This window comes from Pristiophorus japonicus, chromosome 3 (assembly GCF_044704955.1).
Source record: "Pristiophorus japonicus isolate sPriJap1 chromosome 3, sPriJap1.hap1, whole genome shotgun sequence".
In the NCBI taxonomy this organism is placed as follows: domain Eukaryota; kingdom Metazoa; phylum Chordata; class Chondrichthyes; family Pristiophoridae; genus Pristiophorus; species Pristiophorus japonicus.
Genome location: NC_091979.1, coordinates 163645929 through 163671602, shown reverse-complemented (window position 1 = coordinate 163671602; position 25674 = coordinate 163645929). Strand labels below are relative to the sequence as shown.

The 25674-nt window shown below is 47.4% G+C and overlaps 1 protein-coding gene across 2 annotated transcripts in view; it reads right to left on the bottom strand.

Moving 5' to 3' along the window:
- Positions 1 to 25674, bottom strand: part of sgo2 (shugoshin 2) — a 91213-nt gene that overhangs the window by 21235 nt on the left and 44304 nt on the right. For both annotated transcript variants that reach the window (XM_070876022.1, XM_070876023.1), the window contains exons 3-6: positions 19969 to 20144; positions 19427 to 19531; positions 13498 to 13568; positions 11231 to 11472 (exon numbers count right to left, since the gene is read on the bottom strand). In XM_070876022.1, coding sequence (XP_070732123.1) covers positions 11231 to 11472; positions 13498 to 13568; positions 19427 to 19531; positions 19969 to 20144 — 594 coding nt within the window. The remainder of the gene's footprint in view (positions 1 to 11230; positions 11473 to 13497; positions 13569 to 19426; positions 19532 to 19968; positions 20145 to 25674) is intronic.

Sequence of the window (25674 nt, the reverse complement as noted above, 5' to 3'; positions counted from 1 at the left end):
GGGAGGGGGATGAAATTGGTACAAAGTTTGTGGTTGGGGCCAAAGGCAATGGCTTCATACCAACCATTGTTAAACTGAAGTAAATTGCAGTTGATCCAAGCCTAGATGTTGGACAATGTCGGACAACACAGATACAGTGGAGATCGAGAGATGGTGGAGAGGTAAACATAGAAAATAGGAGCAGGAGTAGGCCATTCGGCCCTTCGAGCCTGCACCACCATTCAATAAGATCATGGCTGATCATTCCTTCAGTACCCCTTTCCTGCTTTCTCTCCATACCCTTTGATTCCTTTAGCCGTAAGGCCATATCTAACTCCCTCTTGAATATATCCAATGAACTGGCATCAACAACACTCTGCGGCAGGGAATTCCACAGGTTAACAACTCTGAGAAGAAGTTTCTCCTCATCTCAGTCCTAAATGGCCTGCCCCTTATCCTAAGACTGTGTCCCCTGGTTCTACACTTCCCCAACATTGGGAACATTCTTCCCGCATCTAGCCTGTCCAGTCCAGTCAGAATCTTATGTTTCTATGAGATCCCCTCTCATCCTTCTAAACTCCAATGTATAAAGGCCCAGTTGATCCAGTCTCTCCTCATATGTCAGTCCAGCCATTCCTGGAATCAGTCTGGTGAACCTCCGCTGCACTCCCTCAATAGCAAGAACATCCTTCCTCAGATTAGGAGACCAAAACTGAACACACTATTCCAGGTGGGGCCTCACCAAGGCCCTGAACAACTGTAACAACACGGCCCTGCTCCTATACTCAAATCCCCTTGCTATGAAGGCCAACATACCATTTGCCTTCTTCACCGCCTGCAGTACCTGCATGTCAACCTTCAATGACTGATGTACCATGACATGCAGGTCTCGCTGCACCTTCCCTTTTCCTAATCTGCCGCCATTCAGATAATAGCTGGATGTCACCAGAGTACGTGTGAAGTGTGACCCCGTGGCTGACAATGAGAAGGCGGCCAAGGATCGATCCTTGGAGGGATTCTGGAAATTTAGTGTGGGGATAGGAAGAGAAGACACTGTTGGAGATTTCATTCATATGTAGATGTGAAATAATGAACAACTTTACACAATTTTAAAAACTATTGCATTTTAGTATATTTGGAACTGTTGTAATAAAATACAAATCTGGAATTATCCACACTGTTTATTCATTATTGCTGGCAAAGATATATTTAGAGAAGTTTTAGTTGCTGGATTCCTTAATCACTACTAGGTGTATTCTAGAGGCCGCCAACTAGTGGGAAGGATATAGTGGAGCAAATTTGCAGGGACTATAGAGTAGTGATAATGGGGGACTTCAATTATCCTAATATAGATTGGAATAGTAATCGTGAAAACGATAGAGGGGGAAGAATTTCTGGTGTGTGTTCAGGATACCTTTTTTGATCAGTACGTACGTTTCAGGCCCAACGAGGAAGGAAGCATTGCTGGATCTGGTTCTGGGAAATGTAGAGCAAGTGTCAGCAGGGGAACAGTGATCACATAGTATCAAAGGTTTACACTAGCTTTGGAAAAAGACATGGAGCAATCTAGAGTAAAACACTTAAATTGGAGGAAAGCTAATTTTAATGGGTTGAGAATGGATCTGGCCCAGGTAAACTGGAATCAAAGATTGGCAGGCAAAACTGTATTGAACAATGGGCTGCCTTAAAAGAGGAGATGGTTCAGGCATAGTCGAGGTACATTCCCACGAGGGGGAAAGATAGGGCAACCAAAGTCAGAGCACTCTGGAAGACGAAAGAAATATAGTGTAAGATGAAACACAAAAGGGGGGGGGGGCTTATCGCAAATGTCAAGTTGAGAATATGTGAGAACCAGCCTGAAAATAGAAAGTTCAGATTGGAAGTAAAAAAAGAGAGGGGCAAAGAGAGAGAATAAAAATAGATTAGCAGCTACCATAAAAGGGAATCCGAGGGATGGAAATTCGCCAATTTTGCGCCCGTTTCTGGTGAAAAATGGCAAACCAGGAAATTGAGAAATCTTGCGCCGGTGGTTTTTAAGTACCACTGGAGAGCAGACCGACAGCATGCAAGACTCAAAAGCGCTTTTGCCAAAAATTTGACTCTCAGCACACCAGTAGTTAGGACGAGAAAAAAAACGCCTGGAAAAAACCTGCATTGCAGCCCTTGGAACAGCGGTAGGTTTAAAGACCTGCAAAAAAGGCAAGTTAAAGTTCTCATTTTAAAAAAAAAAATTATTTTGCAGTGATTCGATAGTTAAGTGTCTTGTGAATGTTTTGTGATTTTTTTTATTTTTTTGGGGGGTGTTTTCCCCCCCTCCCTAGGCCCAACTCTCAGCGGTACCGACCTCAAAAGTTGCAGAACATTTGCAGTTTGCACATCAAATCCTTATGCAATGCCGCTTTGTACTGCTGGGCGAACTGAAGCCCTAATTTTAGGCTTTTTAGCGGTAGAGTACTTTTCTTCTGTCTTTACAAAGGAAGAAAATGCTGCCAAAGTCAGTGAAAAAGGAGCTGATTGAGAAACTGGATGGGATAAAAATTGATAAAGCGGAGGTACTAGAAAGGCTGGCTGTACTTAAAAGTAAATAAGTCACTAGGACCAGATGGGATGCATCCTAGAATGCTGAGGGAAGTAAAGATGGAAATTGCAGAGGTACAACCATTAATCTTCTAAACCTCCTTCGATATAGGGTTGGTGCCAGAGGACTGGAGAATTGCAAATGTTACACCCTTGTTCAAAAAAAGGTGCAAGGATAAATCCAGCAACTACAGGCCAGTCAGTTTAACCTCAGTAGTGGGGAATCTTTTAGAAACTATAATCCGGGTCAAAATTAAGTCTCTTGGACAAGTATGGATTAATTAAGGAAAGCCAACATGGATGTGTTAAAGGCAGATTGTGTTAAACTAACTTGATTTGAGGTTTTTGAGGGTAGCAGGGTTGATGAGGGCAATGTGGATGATGTGATGTACATGGACTTCCAAAAGGCATTTGATAAAGTGCCACTTAATAGGCTTGCCAGCAAAGTTGAAGCCCACGGAATAAAAGGGACAGTGGTGGCATGAATACAAAATTGGCTAAGTGACAGGAAACAGTAGTGGTGAAAGGTTGTTTTTCGGACTAAAAGGAAGGTATACACAGTGATGTTCCCCAGGGGTTGGTACCAGGATCACTGATTTTTCTTTTTGAGACTTGTGTGTACAGGTCAGACTTTCAACAATTTGCAGAGGACACAAAACATGGAAGTATAGTGAACAATGAGGAGGATACTGATAGACTTCAAGAGGACATAGACAGGCTGGTAGAATGGGCGGATACATGGCAGATGAAATTTAACGCAGAAAAATGCGAAGGCAATACAAACTCAAGGATACAGAAACAGAGACCTGGGGGTATATATGTGCACAGATTGTTGAAAGTGACAGGGCAGGTTCAAAAAGCAGTTATAAAAACACAGGATCCTGGGCTTCATAAACAGGCATAGAATACAAAAGCAAGTAAGTTATGATGAACCTTTATAAAACACTGGTCTGGCCTCAACTGGAGTATTTTATCCAATTCTGGGCACCGCACTTTAGGAAGGATGTGAAGGCCTTGGAGGGTGCAGAAAAGATTTACAAGAATGGTTCCAGGGATGAAGAACTTCAGTTACGTGGGTAGACTGGAGAAGCTGGGATTGTTCTCCTTGGAGCAAAGGAAAACAAGAGATGTGATAGATGGAGGTGTTCAAAATCATGAGGGGTCTAGACAGAGAAACATTGGCGGAAGGGTCAAGAACCCGAGGACACAGATTTAAGGTGATTGGCAGAAGAATCAAAAGGAAACATGAAGAAAAATGTTTTTTTTTTAAAACCAAGTGGTTAGGATCTGGAATTCATTGTGAAAGAGTGGTGGAGGCAGATTCAATTGTGGCTTTCAAAAAGGGAATCGGATATGTACAAGGAGGAAACAAATTTGCAGGGCTACGGGGAAATGGCAGGGGAGTGGGTCTAGCTGAAGTGCTCTTGCAGAGAGCCGGCACAGGCTTGATGGGCCAAATGGCCTCCTTCTGTGCTATAACCATTCTCTCTCAACAGCACCAGCTCTGGTACAGTAAAATGGAGAATTACAGCACAGGAGGCTGCTATTTGGCCCATCAGTTAAGTACAATATATGTACTGCATCCCAGTGATTAGGCTCAAAATAGAGCATCACAAATTGGAGTACAAAAAACAAATCAGCTTTTCACATTTGTCACATCTTTCACACTCCAGACACTTCAAAAATTACTCATTTGTACTATACAAAACTTATTGGGGTTGTTTCATATTTTCTTTGGAGAAAAAGTTCCCTTCTCACTACATTCCACACATTAAAAAGTTAGTATCAGTAATGGTGACCATGAAACTACTGGATTGTCATAAAAACCCATCTAGTTCACCAACATTCTTTAAAGGTAATCTGCTGTCCTTGCCTGATCTGGCCTACGTGACTCCAGACCCACAGCAATGTGGTTGACTCTTAACTGCCCTCTGAAATGGCCTAGCAAGCCACTCTTATTTATAAAAAATAACGCTTCAGTTGTACAAAACTGCTACCAAAAACAATTAAAAAACCCAGATGGACCACCCGACATTGATCTAGGCACTGGCTTCGGACAAGACAATGGCACAGCCAGCCCGGTTGATCTTGCAACGTCCTCCACATTAACACCTAGGAACATGTGCCAAAATTGGAAGAGCTATCCCACAGTCTAGTCAAACAAGAGCCTGACAGTTACACTCGCACATTAATACCTTTCAGCAAATGTGCCAGACTCTTCCATTACCATCCCTGGGTATGTTCAGTCCCATCAGCTGGAAAGACCCACCAGGGGTAGCAACACAGTGGTATACAGTCCTAATGCAGTAGCCCTGTGAGTACTCAACATTGACTCCAGACTCCATGAAGCAAGCAATAAGGAAGGCAAATGGTATGTTGTCCTTTATTGCAAGGGGGTTGGAGTATAGGAATAAGGAAGTCTTGCTACAATTGTACAGGTCTGGTGAAAGCACACCTGGAGTACTATATAGTTTTGGTCTCCTTACCTAAGGAAGGATATACTTGCCTTGAAGGCGGTACAACGGAGTTTCACGAGATTGACTCCAGAGATGAGAGGGCTGTCTTATGATGAGCGATTATGTAGAATGGGCCTATACTCTCGAGTTTAGATGAGAGGTGATCTCATTGAAACATACAAAATTCTTCAGGGGATTGACAGTAGATGCTGAGAGGTTGTTTCCCGTGGCTGGCGTGTTTAGAACTAGGGGGAAAGAGTCTCAGGAGAAGGGGTAAGCCATTTAAGACAGATGAGGGGGAATTTCTTCACTCAGGGTTGCAAATCATTGGAATTCTCTGCACAAGAGGGCTGTGGATGCTGAATCTCTGAATATATTCAAGGCTGAGATGGATAGATTTTGAGTCCAGGAGAATCAAGGGATAGAGAGATCAGGTCGATGATCAGCGATGATTTTAGGAGGGGGAAAAATAGAATGAGAGAAAGCTTGCAGGGAACATAAAAACTGACTGCAAAAGCTTCTATAGATATGTGAAGAGAAAAAGATTAGTGAAGACAAACATCTTCAAAAGTACTATGTAGTTTTGGTCTCCTTATCTCCCTTGCAGTCAGAATCAGGTGAATTTATAATGGGGAACAAAGAAATGGCGGACCAATTGAACAAATACTTTGGTTCGATCTTCACGAAGGAAGACACAAATAACGTTCCGGATGTACTAGGGGACCGAGAGTCGAGTGAGAAGAAGGAACTGAAGGGTATCCTTATTAGGCGGAAAATTGTGTTAGAGAAATTGATGGGATTGAAGGCCGATTAAATCCCCAGGGCCTGATAGTTTGCATCCCAGAGTACTTAAGGAAGTGGCCCTAGAAATAGTGGATGCATTGGTGATCATTCTCCAACAGTCTATCGACTGGATCAGTTCCTATGGACTGGAGAGTAGCAAATGTAACACCAATTTTTAAAGAAGGAGGGAGAGAGAAAATGAGGAATTATAGATTGGTTAGACTGACATAAGTAGTAGGGAAAATGTTGGAATCAATTATTAAAGATGAAATGGCAGCACATTTGGAAAGCAGTGACAATATCGGTCCAAGTCAGCATGGATTTATAAAAGGGAAATCATGCTTGACAAATCTTCTGGGATTTTTTTGAGGATGTAACTAGTAGACTGGACATGGGAGAACCAGTGGATGTGGTGTATTTGGACTTTCAAAAGGCTTTTGACAAGGTCCCACACAAAAGATTAATGTGCAAAATTAAAGCACATGGTACTGGGGGTAATGTATTGGCGTGGATAGTGAACTGGTTGGCAGACAGGAAGCAGAGAGTCGGGATAAACGAGTCCTTTTCAGAATGGCAAGCAATGACTAGTGGGGTGCTGCAGGGCTCAGTGCTGGGACCCCAGTTATTTACAATATACATCAATGATTTAGATGAAGGAATGGAGTGTAATATCTTCAGGTTTGCAGATGACACTAAGCTGGGTGGCGGTGTGAGGAGGATGCCAAGAGGCTACAGGGGGACTTTGGACAGGTTAGGTGAGTGGACAAATGCATGGCAGATGCAGTATAATGTGGATAAATGTGAGGTTATCCACTTTGGGGGCAAAAACACAAAGGCAGAATATTATCTGAATGGCAGATTAGGAAAAGGGGAGGTGCAACGAGACCTGGGTGTCATGGTTCATCAGTCATTGAAAGTTGGCATGCAGGTATAGCAGGCGGTGAAGGCGGCAAATGGCATATTGGCCTTCATAGCTTGGGGATTTGAGTATAGGAGCAGGGAGGTCTTACTGCAGTTGTACAGGGTCTTGGTGAGGCCTCACCTGGAATATTGTGTTTAGTTTTGATCTCCTAATCTGAGGAAGGATGTTCTTGCTATTGAGGGAGTGCAGCGAAGGTTCACCAGACTGATTCCCGGGATGGCATGACTGACATATGAGGAGAGACTGGATCGAGTGGACCTGTAGTCACTGGAGTTTAGAAGAATGAGGGGATCTCATCGAAACACAAAATTCTGACGGGACTGGACAGGTTAGATGCAGGAAGAATGTTCCCGATGTTGGGGAAGTCCAAAACCAGGGGTCACAGTTTCAGGATCAGGGGCAAGCCATTTAGGACAGCGATAAGGAGAAACTTCTTCACTCACAGTTGTTAACCTGTGGAATTCCCTGCCGCAGAGAGTTGTTGATGCCAGTTCATTGGATATATTCAAGATATGGCCCTTACGGCTTAAGGCATCAAGGGGTATGGAGAGAAAGCAGGGAAGGGGTACTGAGGTGAATGATCAGCTATGATCTTAATGAATGGTGGTGCAGGCTCAAAGGGCCGAATGGCCTACTCCTGCACCTATTTTCAATGAATGGCGGAGGAGGTTTGAGGGGCCGTCTGGCCTACTCCTATTTATGTTCTTAAGTTTCATGGGTTCAGGTCAAGTATGGGCAAGGATGACTCCTGCTGATTACCACCTACCGTGCACCCTCAGCTGACAAATCAGTACTCCATGTTGAACACCACTTGGAAGAAGCACTGAGGGTACCAAGGGCATAGAAGGCACTCTGGTGGGGGACTTCAATGTCCATCACCAGAAGTGGTTCGGTAGCACCACTACTGACCGGGCTCTGAAGGACATAGCTGCCAGACTAGGCCTATGGCAGGTGGCCAGATAACCAACTAGGAGGTAAAACCCTACTTACCCTCGTCCTCAGCAGATGCCTGTCGCAGATGTGTCTGTCCAGGATCGTATTGGCAGCAGTGACCGCCACACAGTCCTTGTGGAGACAAAGTCCCGTCTTCACATTATGGACACCCTCCATTGTGTTGTGTTACCTTGCTAAATGGGATAGGTTCAGAACAGATCGAGCAGCTCAAAAATGAGGTACTGTGGGCCATCAGCACCAAGAATTGTATTCCACCACAATGGGAAACCTCATAGCCCAGCATATCCCTCACTTTACCATTACCATCAAGGCAGGTGACCAACCCTAGTTCAATGAGGAGTGTAGAAGAGCATGCCAGGAGCAGCACCAGGCATACTTAAAAATGAGATGCCAACCTGGGGAAGCTGCAACACAGGAAGGAGTACACGCATGCTAACAGTGGAAGTAGCATGCTATAGAGGTAAGTGATCCCACAACCAACAGATCAGTTCAAAACTCTTTAATTGTCCACCACATCATTCACAACCAACAGGAGGAGGCAGCTCCACGAATATCCCCATCCTCAATGATGGCGGAGCTGAGCACACGTGTGCTAAAGACAAGGTTGAAGCATTTGCAGGCATCTTTAGCCAGAAGTGCCAAATTGGATGATCCATCTCTGCCTCCGCCCAAGATCCCCACCATCACAGAAGTCAGCCTTCAGCCAATTCGATTCACTCCATGTAATATCAATAAAGAGCTGAGCAAATTCAGACAATATATCAACTGTCGTGAGACTGGTGCTCCAGAATTAACCGTGCCTCGAGCCAAACTGTTCCAGTACAGCTACAACACTGGCATCTACCCGACAATGTAGAAAACTGCCCAGGTATGTCCTGTCCGCAAACAGGACAAATCCAATCCGGTCATTTACGGCCCTATCAGTCTGCTTTCAATCATCAGCAAAGTGATGAAAGGGGTCGTTGACAGTGCTATCAAGCAGGACTTGCCAATAATCTGCTCACTGATGCTAAATTTGAGTTCCGCCAGGACCACTCGGCTCCAGACCTCATTACAGCCTTGGTCCAAACATGGACAAAAAAGAGATGAGGTGTGAGAATGACTGCCCTGGACATCAAGGCAGAATTTGACCAAGTGTGGCATCAAGGAGCCCTAGTAAAGATGGGAATCAGGGGAAAACTTTCCACTGGCTAGAGTCGTACCCAGCACAAAGGAAGATTGTTGTGGTTGTAGGAGGCCAATCCTCTCAGCCTCAGGACATCACTGCAGAGGTTCCTCAGGGCTGTGTCCCAGGCTCAACCATCTTCAGTTGCTTCATCACTGACCTTCCCTCCATCATAAGGCGGGGGGGCGGGTGGGAGGAAAGAGATATTTTCTGATGATTGCAGTGTTCAGTTCCATTCGCAACTCCTCAGCTAATGAAGCAGTCCATGCCTGCATGCAGCAGCACCTGGATGACATTCAGGCTTGGGCAAGTAACATTCGCGCACACGAGTGCCAGGCAATGACTATCTCCAACAAGCGAGAGTCTAACCACTGTCCCATGACATTCAATGGCATTACCATTGCCAAATCCCCCACCAGCAGCACCCTGGGGGTCACCATTGACCAGAAACTTAACTGGACCAGCCACATAAATACTGTGGCCACAAGAGCAGATCAGAGGCTGGGTATTCTGCGACGAGTGTCTCAACTCCTGACTCCCCAAAGCCTTTCCACCATCGACAATGCACAAGTCAAGAGTGTGATGGAATACTCACCACTTGTCTGGATGAGTGCAGCTTCAACACACTCCAGAAGCGCGACACCATCCAGGACAAAGCAGCCCACTTGATTGCTATCCCATCCACCATCTTAAACATTTACAACCTCCACCATTGGCACATTATGGCTGTAGTGTGTACAATCCACAAGATGCACTGCAGCAACTCGCCATGGCTTCTTCGACAGCCCCTCCCAAACCCCCGACCGCTACCACCTAGAAGGATAAGGGCAGCAGGTACTTGGGAACACCATTATGTTCCCCTCCAAGTTACACACCATCTCAACCTGGAAACAGATCATCGATCCTTCATCGTCAATGGATCAACATCCTGGAACTTCCTCCCTGACAACACTGTGGGAGTACCTTCACCACATGGACTGCAGCGGTTCAAGGCAGCTCATCACCAGCTTCTCAAGGGCAGTTTGGGATGGGCAATAAATGCTGGCCTTGCCAGCGTTGCCCTCATCCCAGGAATGAATAAAAAAAACAAGTGGATGCATTTATTCAAAGCTCCCACATCATTTCTGGGGAAAATATGGTGGCTGTTTTGGTGTCCAACAGTTTCTATGTTGGAATCTTAAATAAAAACTGAGAATGCTGGAAATCTCAGCAGGTCAGGCAGCATCTGTGGAGAGAAAAACAGAGTTAATGTTTCGGGTTGACAACCCTTCGTCAGAACTGCCGAATGTTCGAAATGAGCACTGAAAGGGGGAGGGGAAGAACGAACAAAAGGGAAGGTCTGTGATAGGGTGGACGGCAGGAGAGATTAATGAGACAAAAGGGATGATGGCCGAATTGAAATGGTAATGGCAGAAGTCAGAAAAAGGTTAATCTGGATAGGGTGTGAATGGCGTAGTAATGACCAGCTGCCATTATAGACAGAGAAAAAAAAAGAAGAAAAAAAAGAAAAAAAAACATAAGATGGGGGGGAAAGGGAGCCCAAGGTAACCAGAGGTTATGCTCTGAAATTGTTGAACTCGATGTGGAGTCCAGAAGGCTGTAAAATGTCTAAACGAAAGATGAGCTGCTGTTCCTTGAGCTTGTGTTGAGCTTCATTGGAACAGTGGAGGAATCCAAGGACTGATATAGTAGAGTGGGAGTGGAGTGGAAAATTAAAATGACAAGTGCCTGGAAGCTTGGTCACATTTATGGACTGAACTGAGGTGTTGAGCAAAGCGGTCATCCAATCTACGCTTGGTCTCCCCAGTGTAGAGGAGACCACATGGTGAGTAGCGAACACAGTGTACCAAGTTGAAAGAAGTACAAGTGAATCGCTGTTTCACCTGGAAGTATTTGGGGCTCTGGATAGTGGGGAGGGAGGAGGTAAAAAGGGCAGGTGTTGCATCTCCTGCGCGTGCACGGGAAAGTGCTGCGGAATGGACCAGGATGTCGCGGAGGGAGCGGTCCCTTCGGAACGCTGAGAAGGGAGGGGAGGGGAAAATGTGATTGGTGATGGGATTCATGTTGAGTAGCTTTCCCAGTGCACATTATAGGAGGAGATGGATTCACTCACTATTCTCCAGTGAGTTTCTTGTCAGTCAGGTTCTCTGGAGAGGCACCAAATTAAGGCCAAAACAGAAAGCCAGGTAAGAGGAAAGAAAGACCTAGCCAGTCACCTCCAAAACAATCTCAAACTTGTAATGGTGAATCACTTATTCTCATCAGCAATTATTCACGTTCTGGTTTGGTGTTAATAGTTGTTTAAAACATATATAGACAATGAGTGTAATAATGGATTGTCAGCAATAGGAGAATTTGGATTTAACAAAACATTATTTTCTTAGCTGTACTTACCTCGAATAGGTTGTCCAACCTCCATCTGCTCTTGAATATTTGGGTCATTTACAGAAACATTTTCATGGAAATTCACAGTAAAGGCTTGACATGTAGGTGCACCAGTTGAAGATGTAGAACCTTCTTCAGGAATTTCTGCAGCTTCTTTGAAGGAACCAATCTTGTCATCCTTGATATCACTGGCCTGGTATATTTCTTCAATTCTAAGCTTTTGAGAGACACTCAATGGTAACCTACTGTTTCTGTAATCAAAATAGACAGTCATTAATGAAGTCAATTTCTTTCACAAGCAGTTTTTCTTTTGTATTTGTTTTTCATTGTTCTCAACACTAAACTTAATAGTCTTAAGACTATACTTAGACGACTTTATCCTTCCAAAAGGATAAGTTGTCTAGTAGGACAGATTTGTCTAATTGGAGATCAGGTTTCACTGCAGAAACGAATATTTCATGAAGGAAGAGTGATTGCCCCATGTAACCAAATTGCAGATGATTTCCACTGAATTTTTGATCAGATTAGCCAAAAAGCCAGTGTGGGACCTATTGACCATAGAAACCCCAGGGGAGCTGCTTCATTAGGATTAAAACAGGTTGGATGCTTGTCCTCTTGGTTGAGGGACAAGAGAGAATGCTTAATTGCAGTTCCTATGGAATTATCAAGCATTACATTAAAACAGAAACCAACAGTGAGGATCAGTTGAATCAAAAAAATGCAACTCATTTCACAAGACATATTCTCCACTTCAGAATTCTATAAAACAGGAATGGTATATTTAAAAACTACTTCCATCAGTTATTAAAATTTCATTATTTCACTGTAGTTGAATCTCAAAAGTTAACTCCTGTCCTAAATTTAGTAGTCTGTCCTAAATTTAGTAGTATGCTGTTCATCCATTGGGCCCAAGTTTCCACATGATTCGCGCCTAATTTTTTAGAAGCAACTGGTGGAGAACGGACTATTTTAGAAATCGCAATTCTCCACATTTTTTTTTCTGCAGTTCTAGTCAGGTAGAACAGTTCTAGTTTAGAACAGAATTTTTTCTTCAAAAGGGGGCGTGTCCGGCCACTGACGCCTGATTTGAAAATTTCCACAGTGAAAACGTACTCCAAACTAAAGTAGAATGGCGCCAGTGAAGATTTTTGTAGAACTGAAAAAACCTGTTCTACACATTAAAAAAATCAGGCGCAGGTTACAAATTAGGCGCCCAGAACGAGGTGGGGGGGGGGGGGAGGGAACTCATTAAATTTGACAATAAATCCTTATTTATACTTCGACAAATATTATACAAATAAATCCAACCTGAATAAACATTTATAAGCCAAGAAAAGATTAAATAAACCATCTTCCTACCTGTGTGAAAGTGCTTCAGCCAGGGAGAATTCTGCAGCGTTCGTGCAGCCGAGCGAGAGAGAGAGAGGGAGGGAGACCGAGGAGGGAGGGGGGGGGGAAGAGGGAGAGGGAGGGAGGGGGAGGACAGGAGCGGTTGTCGGGTCGGGGCGGGGAGCGGGCCTCGGGTCGGAGCGGGTGTCGGGTCGGGGGGGGGGGGGGGGGGGAGCGGGTGTCGGGGCGGGGAGCGGGTGTCGGGTCGGGGGGGGGGGGGGGGAGCGGGCCTCGGGTCGGAGCGGGTGTCGGGTTGGGGGGGGGGAGCGGTGTCGGGTCGGGGGAGGGGAGCGGGGTCGGGTCGGGGGTGGGGGGGGGGGGGAAAAGAGAGCGGGTGTCGGTTGTCGGGGCGGGGAGCGGGTCTCGGGGGAGCGGGTCTCGGGTCGGGTCTGGTCGGCGGTGGGGGGAAGCGAGTGTCGGGTCTGGTCGGGGGGGGTGGGAAGCAGGAGCTGGCCGTGGGAGGAGCCTCATTCACGCAGCCCCAGTGAGGCCATTGGGCCAGGGCTAGGGGCTGCGTGCTTTGGGCCCCTCCCACACAGTTCGGCGCCTGGAGCTACTGCACTTGCGTGCCGACTGTAGCGCGCATGTGCAGAGGTCCCGGCACTGTTTTCAGCGCCGGGACCAGACTCCGCCCCCCCCCCCCCCCCCCAGCTCGTGCCGGCTGCGCTCAGTGCCACAGGACCTGTAAGTCGGTGGAGAATACCGAGGATTTTTTTAGGCGCGAAAAACGGGCGCCCAGCTCGGAGGGGCGCCCGTTTTTTTTCTTGTGGAAACTTGGGCCCAATGTGTCCATTAAATAAAGTTTATTTATTTATTTTTACTTTTAACTTTGAATCAGTATAATTAGAAGATTTTACTTAAGTATTATAATTTTGATGATTACTTACAAGTTAGAGCTGCAACCTTGACTTACACTACTTCTTTGGAATAACATACTCCTCCACTGATGTTCTTGAAACTACATTAAAAAAAAATTAAATACTTCAATGGGAATTAAACAAGTACATTCAGTAAATAGTCTAATTTTCACTACTTTAACCAAAATATTATGTAAAAAGTATTTTAGAAGATCTATAATAAAAAAGTAACCATCATCATAGGCAGACCCTCGGAATCGAGGAAGACTTGCTTCCACTCTTAACATGAGTTCTTAACTGGCAGTACAGTCCAATACAAGAACCACAGTCTCAGTCACAGGTGGGACAGATAGTCATTGAGGGAAGGGGTGGGTGGGTCTGGTTTGCCACACGCTCTTTCTGCTGCCTGCGCTTGATTTCTGCATGCTCTCAGCGACGAGACTCGAGGTGCTCATCGCCCTCCCGGATGCGCTTCCTCCACTTAGGACGGTCTTTGGCCAAGGACTTCCAAGTGTCAGTGGGGATGTTGCACTTTATCAGCGAGGCTTTCAAGGTGTCCTTGTAACGTTTCTGCTGCCCACCTTTGGCTTGTTTGGTGTGAAGGAATTCCAAGTAGAGCGCATGCTGTGGGAGTCCCGTGTCTGGCATGCGGACTGTGTAGCCTGCCTGTGGAGCTGATCAAGTGTGGTCAGTGCTTCGATGCTGGGGATGTTGGCCTGAATGAGGACACTAATGTTGGTGCGTCTGTCCTCCCAGGGGATTTGTAGGATCTTGCGGAGACATCATTGGTGGTATTTCTCCAGTGACTTGGTGTCTACTATACATCGTCCATGTTTGAGCCATACAGGAGGGACAGGTAATACTACAGCCCTGTAGACCATGAGTTTGGTGGCAGTTTTGAGGGCCTGATCTTCAAACACTCTTCCTCAGGCGGCACTGGCGCACTGGAGGCAGTGTTGAATCTTGTCGTCAATGTCTGCTCTTGATGATAAGAGGCTCCCGAGACATGGGAAGTGGTCCAGAGCCGCGCCGTGGATCTTGATGACTATGGGACAGTGCTGTGTGGTGAGGACAAGCTGGTGAAGGAGCTTTGTCTTACTGTTGTTTAGTGTAAGGCCCATGCTTTCGCAAGCCTCAGTAAATACATCGACTATGTCCTGGAGTTCACAAGTAACCAGTAAGTACACAATTGTGTATGTTGCAGGGAGAGCGGGGGGGGGGGGGGAAGGAGCCAACCACCTTCAGGTAACCTCTACTCGATGTGAAGCACCTGCATGTCAAATAAAACATCAGCCAAAGTACATCAAATTTGGGGTATAATTAATACTGAAAATGACTACAATAAAATACAGGATGACAATAAAATTAATGAATGGGCATGTAATTGGCAAATGAATTTCAATATAGATAAGAGATGGTGCATTTTGGTACAAACATTGAGGAAAATAAGAGCCTAAATATGGTTGAAGCAAAGGGATTCTAGGGGTAGATATATAAATCACAAAGTAGCGATACAGGTTAATAAGGCCATTAAAAAAAAGCGAACGAAGCACTCGGATTAATTTCTAGAGGAATAGAATTGAAAAACAGATGTTATGTTAAACTTGAATAGAACGTTGATTATACCACACTTGAGAGTACTGTATACAGTTCTGGTCTCCATAATATAACAAGGATAATGGCCAGGATTTTGCAGCCAGCGGCGAAGTGACATTGCTCGCCACTGACTTTGAAGAAAGCTGCCCATCTAGTGATCTGTGGGGCGGATTTCACCTTCCAGACGTTAATTTCATTCTGTGCCCAACTATAGGGGATATCTGGCAACCAGTGATGTCACCAAGCAAGCTAAGCAGCCAATTACATTGAAGAATTCTCAGACAACAAACCAGGAAGTATTAGGTTTTAGTATTCACTCCTTATACATTTTTTTGGAAAGCAAAATAAAGATTGGGTCATACACATGGGATTCCAGTAGAAGCTGAAATATCAAACTTCAAAAAAAAAATTACTTTAACGATCTATGGAATTTTATAATAGAATGGAAAAATTTGACATTCCACAAAAATAAAATACATTTTCCTGGGCCAGAGAGATTGTTCAGCAATAATCATGAATTAGTATGTTGTTAAAAACCCAGTTATACCTCATTCAACAAGGCTTAACTTTTTGGGGGGGATTTTGAAGATATTAAAATCGGTGAGGACTTCAACAGCACACCCGGTGAAGGAGCGGTAATCACTGACAGCAACTTTTGAATTTCCGCACTTAACTATGCATGTGCAGGCGCCAGAAGGGGCTATCAGCATTAACCATTACTCTATGAAACTGACAGTTTAGCCGTCATTACAATCACAAATCTGGGCCACAGAGGGACTGGAGATGGGGCAAAGAAAGATTTACAATGGTATCAGAATGGAGAGGTTATTAACTGTCTGGAAAGATTGAACATGATGGAGCTCCTTTATCCAAAAAATAGAAGGCCAAGGGATGACCCGATAAAGGTCTTTATTATAAAAAGGTATTGAGCCGGATTTTTGGCGTTTTTCAGCGAAAATGGTAGTAATACATGAAACTTACTGTTTTTACTGCGTTACCGTTTTTAGGGTTTTACGCGGCAAGGGGGGGGGGGGCAAATTTAGTCCGGGGCCCGGAGCGCTGCTGGAGGAGACTTGGGAGGGGAAAAAAATTCCAAAAAACAAACAAACATTCAAAATACACATATCTATCGAATCACTGAAAAAAAAACTAAATTTCCTTTTTGCAGGTTTTCATATTTACCGCTGCTAGCAGGGCTGCACCAACAGATTTAACCTGTCAGTAGTCTAGGCGTGGCATACGGGTCGGGAGAGAGCTGAAAGTTCAATGTAGCGCAATTCCCCGGCATTGCACATCGGTGCACCTCTCCCCGACGGTACGTCCCGTCGCCACCGCAAACAATGAGCCGAGTTTTCGTCGCGGAGGGTTAAATTGCAGTGAACACCCGGTTGCAAACTTCTCAAAAATTCGTCCCTTTATGTGGAAACGTCTCATCGATCGGTCCTTGGCGGGGGGAGGGGGGTGGAAATGAAGAAAGAGAAAGACCAAAGCGCTAGGGGCCATAAATAGAAGATAGTGATTAATAAATCCAATAGGGAATTCAAGAGAAACTTCATTACCTCGAGGTTAGAATGTGGAACTTGTGATCACATGGAATGGTTGAGGTGAATCGCATAGATGCATACAAGAGGAAGCTAGATAAACACAGGAGGGAGAAAGGAATAGAAGGATATGCTGATAGGGTTAGATGAAGTAAGCTGGGAGGAGGCTTGTGTAGAGCATAAAACAGTTGAGCTGAAAGGCCAGTTTTCCATGTTGTACATTTTATGTAATATAAAGCAAAGTTGCCTCCACTGTCCCAAATCATGCACCTTGATACTCAACACACAGCAGCACAGTTTTTGGCATCAGCATAAATCTTTCCATTTTCAACAACAGCCATTATTGTGGCCAGAGTTTCAGCTAATTAAATTCTAAATTGCACTAAACTATAAAAAGGAGATTTGTACTGTTTACTTATTTACTGTAAAAATAAACATGCAGAACATGGTCAAATGCAGTTTCCCCAAACTCAGGCAGCACAGATACAAGGGACTCCACAAAAGCAAAATACTGCAGATGCTGAAAATCTGAAACAAACAGAAAATGCTGGAAATACTCAGCAGATCAGGCAGCATTTGTGGAGAGAGAAACAGAGTTAACATTTCAGGTTGATGACCCTTCACCAGTTCTGATGAAGGTCATTAACCTGAAACGTTAACTCTTCTTCTCTCTCCACAGTGGCTGCCTGACCTGCTGCTGAGTACATCCAGCATTTTGTTTTTATTACAATGGACTTTAGCCTAGCTGCTGGCTTCTTGGCAAAAACACAGCAGGGAAGGGAGACTGTGGTCTCGCCAACATCTTCTCCTGTACAGGTTACTCTCTAAACATCTTCCAAAAAAAGACTGACAGAAGTCTAGATTACCCCATTGCATTCCCATAGGCAGCAGGAGCAAAGGAGCTTGCTTCCTCGTCGGCAAGATCAGCAAACATAGGCTCAATCAAGAGGGAATACAAGGTTAACCATGCTCTGCCAAATTGCTGCCCAGAAAGGGTGAATGAGGGGTCAGAATGTGTACAATGCTGTACTCATCTCACCAGAGCCCTTCCATTAATTGCCCTCCAGGGGAGAGGTGGAATTGGTGGATTAGGTATGGGATGCATTAAACACTATGTAGTATCAAAATTTATTTGAAAATTCTCAGTATCAAATGAGGTTACTTGACATCGCCACCATTCTTTAAGATAAAAACTTATAGAATCAAACAGCACAGGCCGCTTGGGGAAGAGTGACCATAACATGGCAGAATTCCTTATTAAGATGGAGAGTGACACAGGTAATTCATAAACTAGGGTCCTGAACATAAGGAAAGGTAACTTCGATGGTTTGAGGTGTGAATTGGCTAGAATAGACTGGCAAATGATACTTAAAGGGTTGACGGTGGATAGGCAATGGCAAGCATTTAAAGATCACATGGATGAACTTCAGCAATTGTACATCCCTGTCTGGAGTAAAAATAAAACGGGGAAGGTGGCTCAACCGTGGCTAACAAGGGAAATTAAGGATAGTGTTAAATCCAATGAAGAGGCATATAAGAGGCTGCAGGGTGACTTGGACAGGTTAGGGGAGTGGACAAATGCAGTATAATGTGGATAAATGTGAAGTTATCCACTTTGGGGGCAAAAACACGAGGACAGAATATTATCTGAATGGCAGCAGATTAGGAAAAGGGGAGGTGCAACGAGACCTGGGTGTCATGGTTCATCAGTCTTTGAAAGTTGGCATACAACTTTGAAGGTACAGCAAGCGATGAAGGCGGCAAATGGTATGTTGGCCTTCATAGCTCGGGGATTTGAGTATAGGAGCAGGGAGGTCTTACTACAGTTGTACAGGGCCTTGGCGAGGCCTCATCTGGAATATTGTGTTCAGTTTTGGTCTCCTAATCTGAGGAAGGACGTTCTTGCTATTGAGGGAGTGCAGCGAAGGTTCACCAGACTGATTCCTGGAATGGCAGGACTGACATATGAGGAGAGACTGGATCAACTGGGCCTTTATACACTGGAGTTTAGAAGGACGAGAGGGGATCTCATAGAAACATAAGATTCTGACGGGATGGGACAGGTTAGATGCGGGTAGAATGTTCCCGATGTTGGGAAGTCCAGAACCAGGGGACACAGTCTTAGAAAAAGGGGTAGGCCATTTAGGACTGAGATGAGGAGAAACTTCCAGAGAGTTGTTAACCTGTGGAATTCTCTGCCGCAGAGAGTTGTTGATGCCAGTTCATTGGATATATTCAAAAGGGAGTTAGATATGGCCCTTACGGCTAATGAAATCAAGGGGTATGGAGAGAAAGCAGGAAAGGGGTACTGAGGGAATGATCAGCCATGATCTTATTGAATGGTGGTGCAGGCTCTAAGGGCCGAATGGCCTACTCCTGCACCTATTTTTCTATGTTTCTAAGGAGGATATTCAGCCCATTGTGTTGTACCAGCTTTTTGAAAGAGCATTAGTCACACTCACCCCCATTCTTTCCCCAAAGCCACACAGATTTTTCCTGTTCCAAGTACATATCAATTCATTTTGTAAATTTATTACTGAATTTGATTCCACCACTCTTTCAAGTAGTGCATTCCAGATCATTACTCACTGCATACATTTTTTCTCCTCCTCTCTGGTTCTTTTGCCAAGTATCTTAACTTCACTTATGCACTAAAGAATAACAGGTCACTATTATTGTAATATTCTAGATTTCACTTAAAATAATTAGGCTGTTGCACATGTTTTTTGATGTAGTGTCTAGATTCTATTAAAAAACTGCAACAGTCAATTCAATACCACAAGAACAGGTCATAAAGAAACTGGACAAAGTCAAATCCTTACATCACATTCACAGGTCTTGATTGCAGTTGACAAGTGATCAGTAGCATTCGAGAAACAGCTTTTTATCTTCATCAAGAATTCTTCCAAGGTCAAAATTTTAGCATTCTATTTATCAAAAGAAAAAATTCAGATGTCATATTGACAGCATTCAAGTGTATATTAAACCCATACTGAAAGTTCAGACTGTGACTACTTTTACACAAACCTTTTGCCACCTTAAAGCTTATCCCTTTAGCCACACATTCAGTCATCAATCCTAATCTCTCACTCCCAATTTCTGGTGGGTCCAACCACATCTTCAGCAAGTACCCTGGCACAAGTGTTGCAGAATGACTTTCTATGCTCATACAAAAAGCCAATGTTCTATGACCTTCCAAGGTGGCATTCTGATTCCAACTTCTGAGGAGCCAGTTAAAATAAACAATATTTTTATCTAAATTGGAAATGAAAATGGATAGATCCCCAAAACTGCTCAATTGCAATGCCAAATTAAATAAAGCTGATGGCCATCTAGGAGGAAATCAGAAATCTGTCTTTATTACCTGAGTAGTCAGTCTTTTCTGGAGCATAACCAGGTCATAATTTTGAGTGCATATTTCTTTTTGAAGAATTACTTTTTCCTGTTCAACCATTCTGTATTTTTTCTTCTCTTCAGCAAGAGCCAATGCCAAAGCTTTGTTGTTATTTTTAAGTGAGATCTTCATCAGGGATGAGTTGTCTGAAAGATGAAAAAAATGTTGCATTGGACTAAATTCAGAACAAAAAGTTTAAAATTACCTTTTTTTTGGTGTCAAAGTTGCTCGCTTTAGTACCAGCTGTTAAACTACTGCTTGAAAGGCAGCAACATGAAGAATTCAGATCAATAAAGTTTGATTCAAATCTGTTCTGAAATGTAAGACTATGCATTTGTAACAAAGAGAAAGCAGAATGAAGGAAGAAAAAGTAATACACAAGAACAGAAGAAATAGCAGGAGTAGGCCATTCAGCCCCTTGAGCTTGCTCCACCATTTAATAAGACCATGGCTGATCTGATCCGGGCCTCAACTCCACTTCATCGCCCGCTCCCCATAACCCTCGACTCCCTTATCGTTCAAAAATCTGTCCATCACCACCTTAAAATATATTCAAAGATCCAGCCTCCACAGCTCTCTGGGATAGAGAATTCCAAAGATTCATGACCCTCAGAAAAAATTCCTCCTCCTCATTTCCATTTTAAGTGAGTGACCCCTTATTCTTAAACTTAAACTAGTTCTAGATTCCCCCACAAGGGGAAATATCCTCTCTGCATCTAACCGGTCAAGCCCCCTCAGAATCTTATAAATTTCGATAAGATCACCTCTCATTGGGCCCAAGTTTCGGGCCGCGCCGAGAACGGCGCAGCCCCGACCTGGACGCCCGTTTTTCGCGCCACAAAGTGCGCCTAAAAAAAACTTCCAGATTCTCCGGCTCCTTGCTGGTCATCTGGCCCTCGGCACGGCGCAGCACGAGCTACGGGGGGCGGAGCTAGATCCCTGCGCTGAAAACAGTGCCGGGACCTCTGCACATGCGCGCTACAGTGCAGTAGCTCCAGGCGCCCAAAACTGTGTGGGAGGGGCCCGAAGCACGCAGCCCCTAGCCCTGGCCGAATGGCCTCACTGGGGCTGTATGCATAAGGCTCCTCCCACGCCCAGCTCCTGCTTCCTCCCGACCAGACTCGACTCCCGCTCCCCCGCCGCCCCGGACTGGATCCGACCTCGACCCGACTTGCGCTTCCCGCCCCCGCGCATCCCACACCCCCACCGAACCGACCTCCCTCCCACCGCCCCCCCGACCCGACCCGACCCAACCCGCGCTCCCGACCTCCCGCCCCACCGGACCTGACCTGACCTCCCTCCCCCTGCCCCCGACACGAACTGACCTCCCTCCTCCTCCCCCCACCCCGACCCGAACCAAACCGACCTCCCTCCTCCCCTCCCCCCGCGCTCCCGACCCTGATCCGCGCTGACCCAACGCCACCTACCTGTAAATCTGGTGCTGGTGACAGGCCCTGCCCGAAGTCTTGGGCCCGGCCCGTTCAGCCTCCACCCCCACTCCTTTCTCCCCACCTCCTCTCCCTTCTCCTCCACCCCCCTCCTTTCACCACCCCCTCCTCCTTCTCCTCTCCCCCCCTTCCCCCCCCCACCTTCCCCTCTCCCCCCATCCCCTCCTCTCTCCCCTACCTTCCCCTCCTCTCTCCCCCACCTTCACCTCCTCTTCCCCACCCCTCCCTCCCTCTCCCCCCTTCTCCCCACCACCTTCCCCTTCCTCCCTCCCCCCCACCTTACCCATCCCCTCCTCTCTCTCACCTGCCCCTCCCTCTCTCACCTGCCCCTCCCTCTCTCACCTGCCCCTCCCTCTCTCCCCTTCCCCTCCCTCTCTCCCCCACCTTCCCACCCCCTCCCTCGCCCTCCCTCTCCCCTCTCCTCCCCCCACCTCACCTTCCCCCCCCACCCCACCCCAACCTCTCCCCCCACCCCACCTTCTCCCCCCTACCCCAACCTCTCCCCCCCCACCCCAACCTCTCCCCCCCACCCCCCTTCCCTTCTCTCCCCCCACCCCTTCCCCCTCTCTCCCGCTACCTTCCTCCCTCCTCCACCTTCCCCCCTCTCCCTGCTACTTTCCCCCCCACCTTCTTCCGCTATCTTCCCCCCCCCTCCCTTCCGCTATCTTCCCCCCCCTCCTTCCGCTATCTTCCCCCCCCCCTCCCTTCCGCTATCTTCCCCCCCCTCCCTTCCGCTATCTTCCCCCCCCCTTCCGCTATCTTCCCCGCCCACCCCCCTCCCGACCTTCCGCTACCTTACCCCGCTCCCTTCCCCCCCACCCCCCCTCCCGACCTTCCCCCCCTCTCCTGCTACCATCCACCCCCCCACCACCTTCCCCCCCCCTCACCCTCCTCCTCCCCCCGCCTACCTCACCCACCCCCCCTCCTCTCACCCTCCTCCTCCCCCCGCCTACCTCACCCACCCCCCCTCCTCTCACCCTTCCCCCTTTCCCCCCCCTCTCTCACCTTCCCCTCCTCACTCTCCCCCCACCCTCTCCCCCACCTCACCCTCCCCCCACCCCACCCTCCCCTACCCCTCCTCTCCCCTCACTCTCACCCTCCTCCCTCCCCCTTTCACCCCCCTCCCCCTTCTCCTCTCTCCCCCCAGTCTTCCCCTCCTATCCTCTCTCCCCCCTTTCCCCCCTACCTTCCCCTCCACCTTCCCCCACCTCTCTTTTTATTTTTTTCTCTATTTTTTTTTACCTTTCCCTTCTTCACCCCCACCTTCCCCTTCCCCTCCTCTCCCCCCACCCCCACCTTCCCCACCTCTCCCCTTCCCCTCCTCCTCCTCCTTCCCTCTCCACCTTCCCCTCCTCTCCCCCCCCACCTTCCCCTCCTCTCTCCCCCCCACCTTCCCCTCCTCTCTCCCCCCCACCTTCCCCTCCTCTCTCCCCCCCACCTTCCCCTCCTCTCTCCCCTCCTCATTTCCCTCCCTCTCCCTCCTCCCCCACCTTCCACTCCCTCTTCCCCCACCTCCCCCCACATTTCCCTCCCTCTCCCTCCTCCCACTCCCTCTTCCCCCACCTCCCCCCACATTTCCCTCCCTCTCCCTCCTCCCCCACCTCCCACTCCCACTCCCACTCCCCCCACCTCCCACTCCCCCCACCTCTTCCCCCACCCTCTCCCCACCTCCCCTCCCCCCTCTCCCGCACCTTCCCCTCCCTACCCCCTACCCCCTCCTTCTGCTACCTTCTCCCCCACCTTCTTCCGCCCTCCTTCTGCTACCTTCCCCCCCCCACCTTCTTCCGCTACCTTCCCCCTCCCCACCCCCTCCTCCTGACCTTCCGCTACCGTCCCCCCCTCACCTTCCGCCCTCTCTCCCCCCACCTTCCTTCCCCCCCTCTCCCCCTCTCCTTCCGCTACCTTCCACCCCACCTCACCCCCTCTCCCCCAACCTCACCCTCCCCTCCCCCCCCTCTCCCCAACCTTCCCCTCTCCCCCCCCAACCTTCCCCTCTTCCCCCCCCCCAACCTTCCCCTCCTCTCTCCCCCCTCCTCTCTTCCTCTCCCCCTCCCCTCCCCCTCCAACCTTCCCCCCTCCCCCCCCCAACCTTCCCCTCCTCCCCTCCCCCTTCCCCCTCCCCCAACCTTCCCCCCCCAACCTTCCCCCTCCCCCCCCCAACCTTCCCCTCCTCTCCGCCTCCTCCCCCTCCCCCAACCTTCCCCCCCCCCTCCCCCCCCCAACCTTCCTCTCCCTCCCCCTCCCCAACCTTCCTCCCCCTCCTCCCAACCTTCCCCTCCCCCCCCACCTTCCCCTCCCCCCCCAACCCCCCCCAACCTTCCCCCCCTCCCCCTCCCCCCTCCCCCTCCAACCCCCCCCAACCTTCCCCCCCCTCCCCCTCCCCCCTCCCCCTCCAACCTTCCCCCCCTCCCCCTCCCCCCCAACCTTCCCCTCCTCCCCCAACCTTCCCCCCCCTCCTCCTCCCCCAACCTTCCCCCCCTCCTCCTCCCCCAACCTTCCTCCCCCTCCCCCTCCTCCCCCAACCTTCCTCCCCCTCCCCCTCCTCCCCCAACCTTCCCCCCCTCCCCCCCCCCCCACCTTCCCCTCCTCTGCTGCAGTGTTGAAAAGTTTTAGTTTGATGTTTCCAAAGAATGTGATTACAATGCTCTTTAAAACTGGAAGACAAACTAACACGGAGAAGAAAAATTAAAAGTAATAAAATTACAAACTTAAATTACAATAAACTGGGTTACTGTTTTGATGCTATACAACTGCAACAGGAAAACTTAACCCACAAAAACTATATGCATCACCACTAGCTGACCATTGGAAAAAGTTACTGATGCACTGCAGGATTGCTAAGCAGGGACCAGTGAATTAATAAGATAACAGATCACTGAAAATAGAACATTGGCTTAATACAGCAGCGAATTGAAAAAAAAAGGAGAGCACGAGGTACCATCCAAATCAATAAATTATTGCAGTAACAAATTAATTCAGCAGAGCAAACAGAGGCTGGAGATCCTGTGAAGAATAAAAGGGAGTGAGTGAAAACCAAAAGGAGGAGCAAAAAATTAAAATTTAATAGATCAGATGAAAGGCCTGAAAAGGGGGGAGGAGCAGAGCTGAATAAAAGGAAGGGGTGGAAGTGGAGTCAGAGCTCTTTAAAAAAATAAATCAAATAGGAATGGATAAAGTTGAGTTTTGGAAGCAAACAAAATCCCCGAGGGACACGTGGAATTAAGGCAGGAGGGGGTGGGGAAAAAGGGTACCTTGATGGTAAATGTAAAGTCCTTACTCTATAGCCTGAAACCACAAGAGGCACATTCCAGGGACAAGGCCACTCTGACCTTAACTCTATTACAGGACTCCAGAAGTGATGACCCTGCATGGGACCTCCCTTTATATACCTGTGTGATCAGGTAAGGAGTGTCTCCAAGTTCACTCCCTGTAGTCAAGATATGCATCCAAGTTGAGTGTATACAGTAATACAGTGGTGTTACATTGTAGTTACAAACATCACCTCACCTCCTCCTCCCCCCACCACCACTCCCCCCCCACCTTCCCCCCCTCAAAAGTCTTACTAGGATCATAGGTTCAGTCTTTCAGGTGGTCTAAGCTCCCTCGTGGAGCGCCGCAGTTGGGGCTCTGGTTGTTGGACGCTGATGTAAGTGTCTGTCACCTGTGGTGATTCCGGCCTGACCTCAGGGACTGTGCATTCTTCCGATTGCTCTTGTTGCACGTTCGCTATTGGTAGTGTGAGCTCTATCTCATGGTCTTCTTCAGGTTCCTCCGTGTCCATGCTGAACCTTTTTTTAAAAAAAAACATGGTCCAGATGCTTACAGCATATCTGACCATTGTTGAGTTTTACCACGATGACCCTATTCCCCTCTGTCAATTACAATGCCCTCAAGCCATTTGGGCCCATGGCATGATTGAGGACGAATACAGGATCATTTATTTCTATACATCTCCCCTTTGAACTATGGTCATGGTACTCGTTTTGTAACTTGTGCTTGCCCTCAACTATGTCGGTCAGGACTGGGTGAATGAGGGACAACAGAGTTTTGAGTGTCCATTTCATTTGTAGCTCTGTGGACAGGGCCACCGTGAGCAAGTGCGGGCGGGATCTATAGGCCAACAAGAGGCACGATAGGCGGCATTGTAGAGAGGGTCCTTGAATCCTGAGCATACCTTGCTTAATGATTTGGACTTTCCGTTCCGCCTGGCCATTGGACGCCGGCTTGA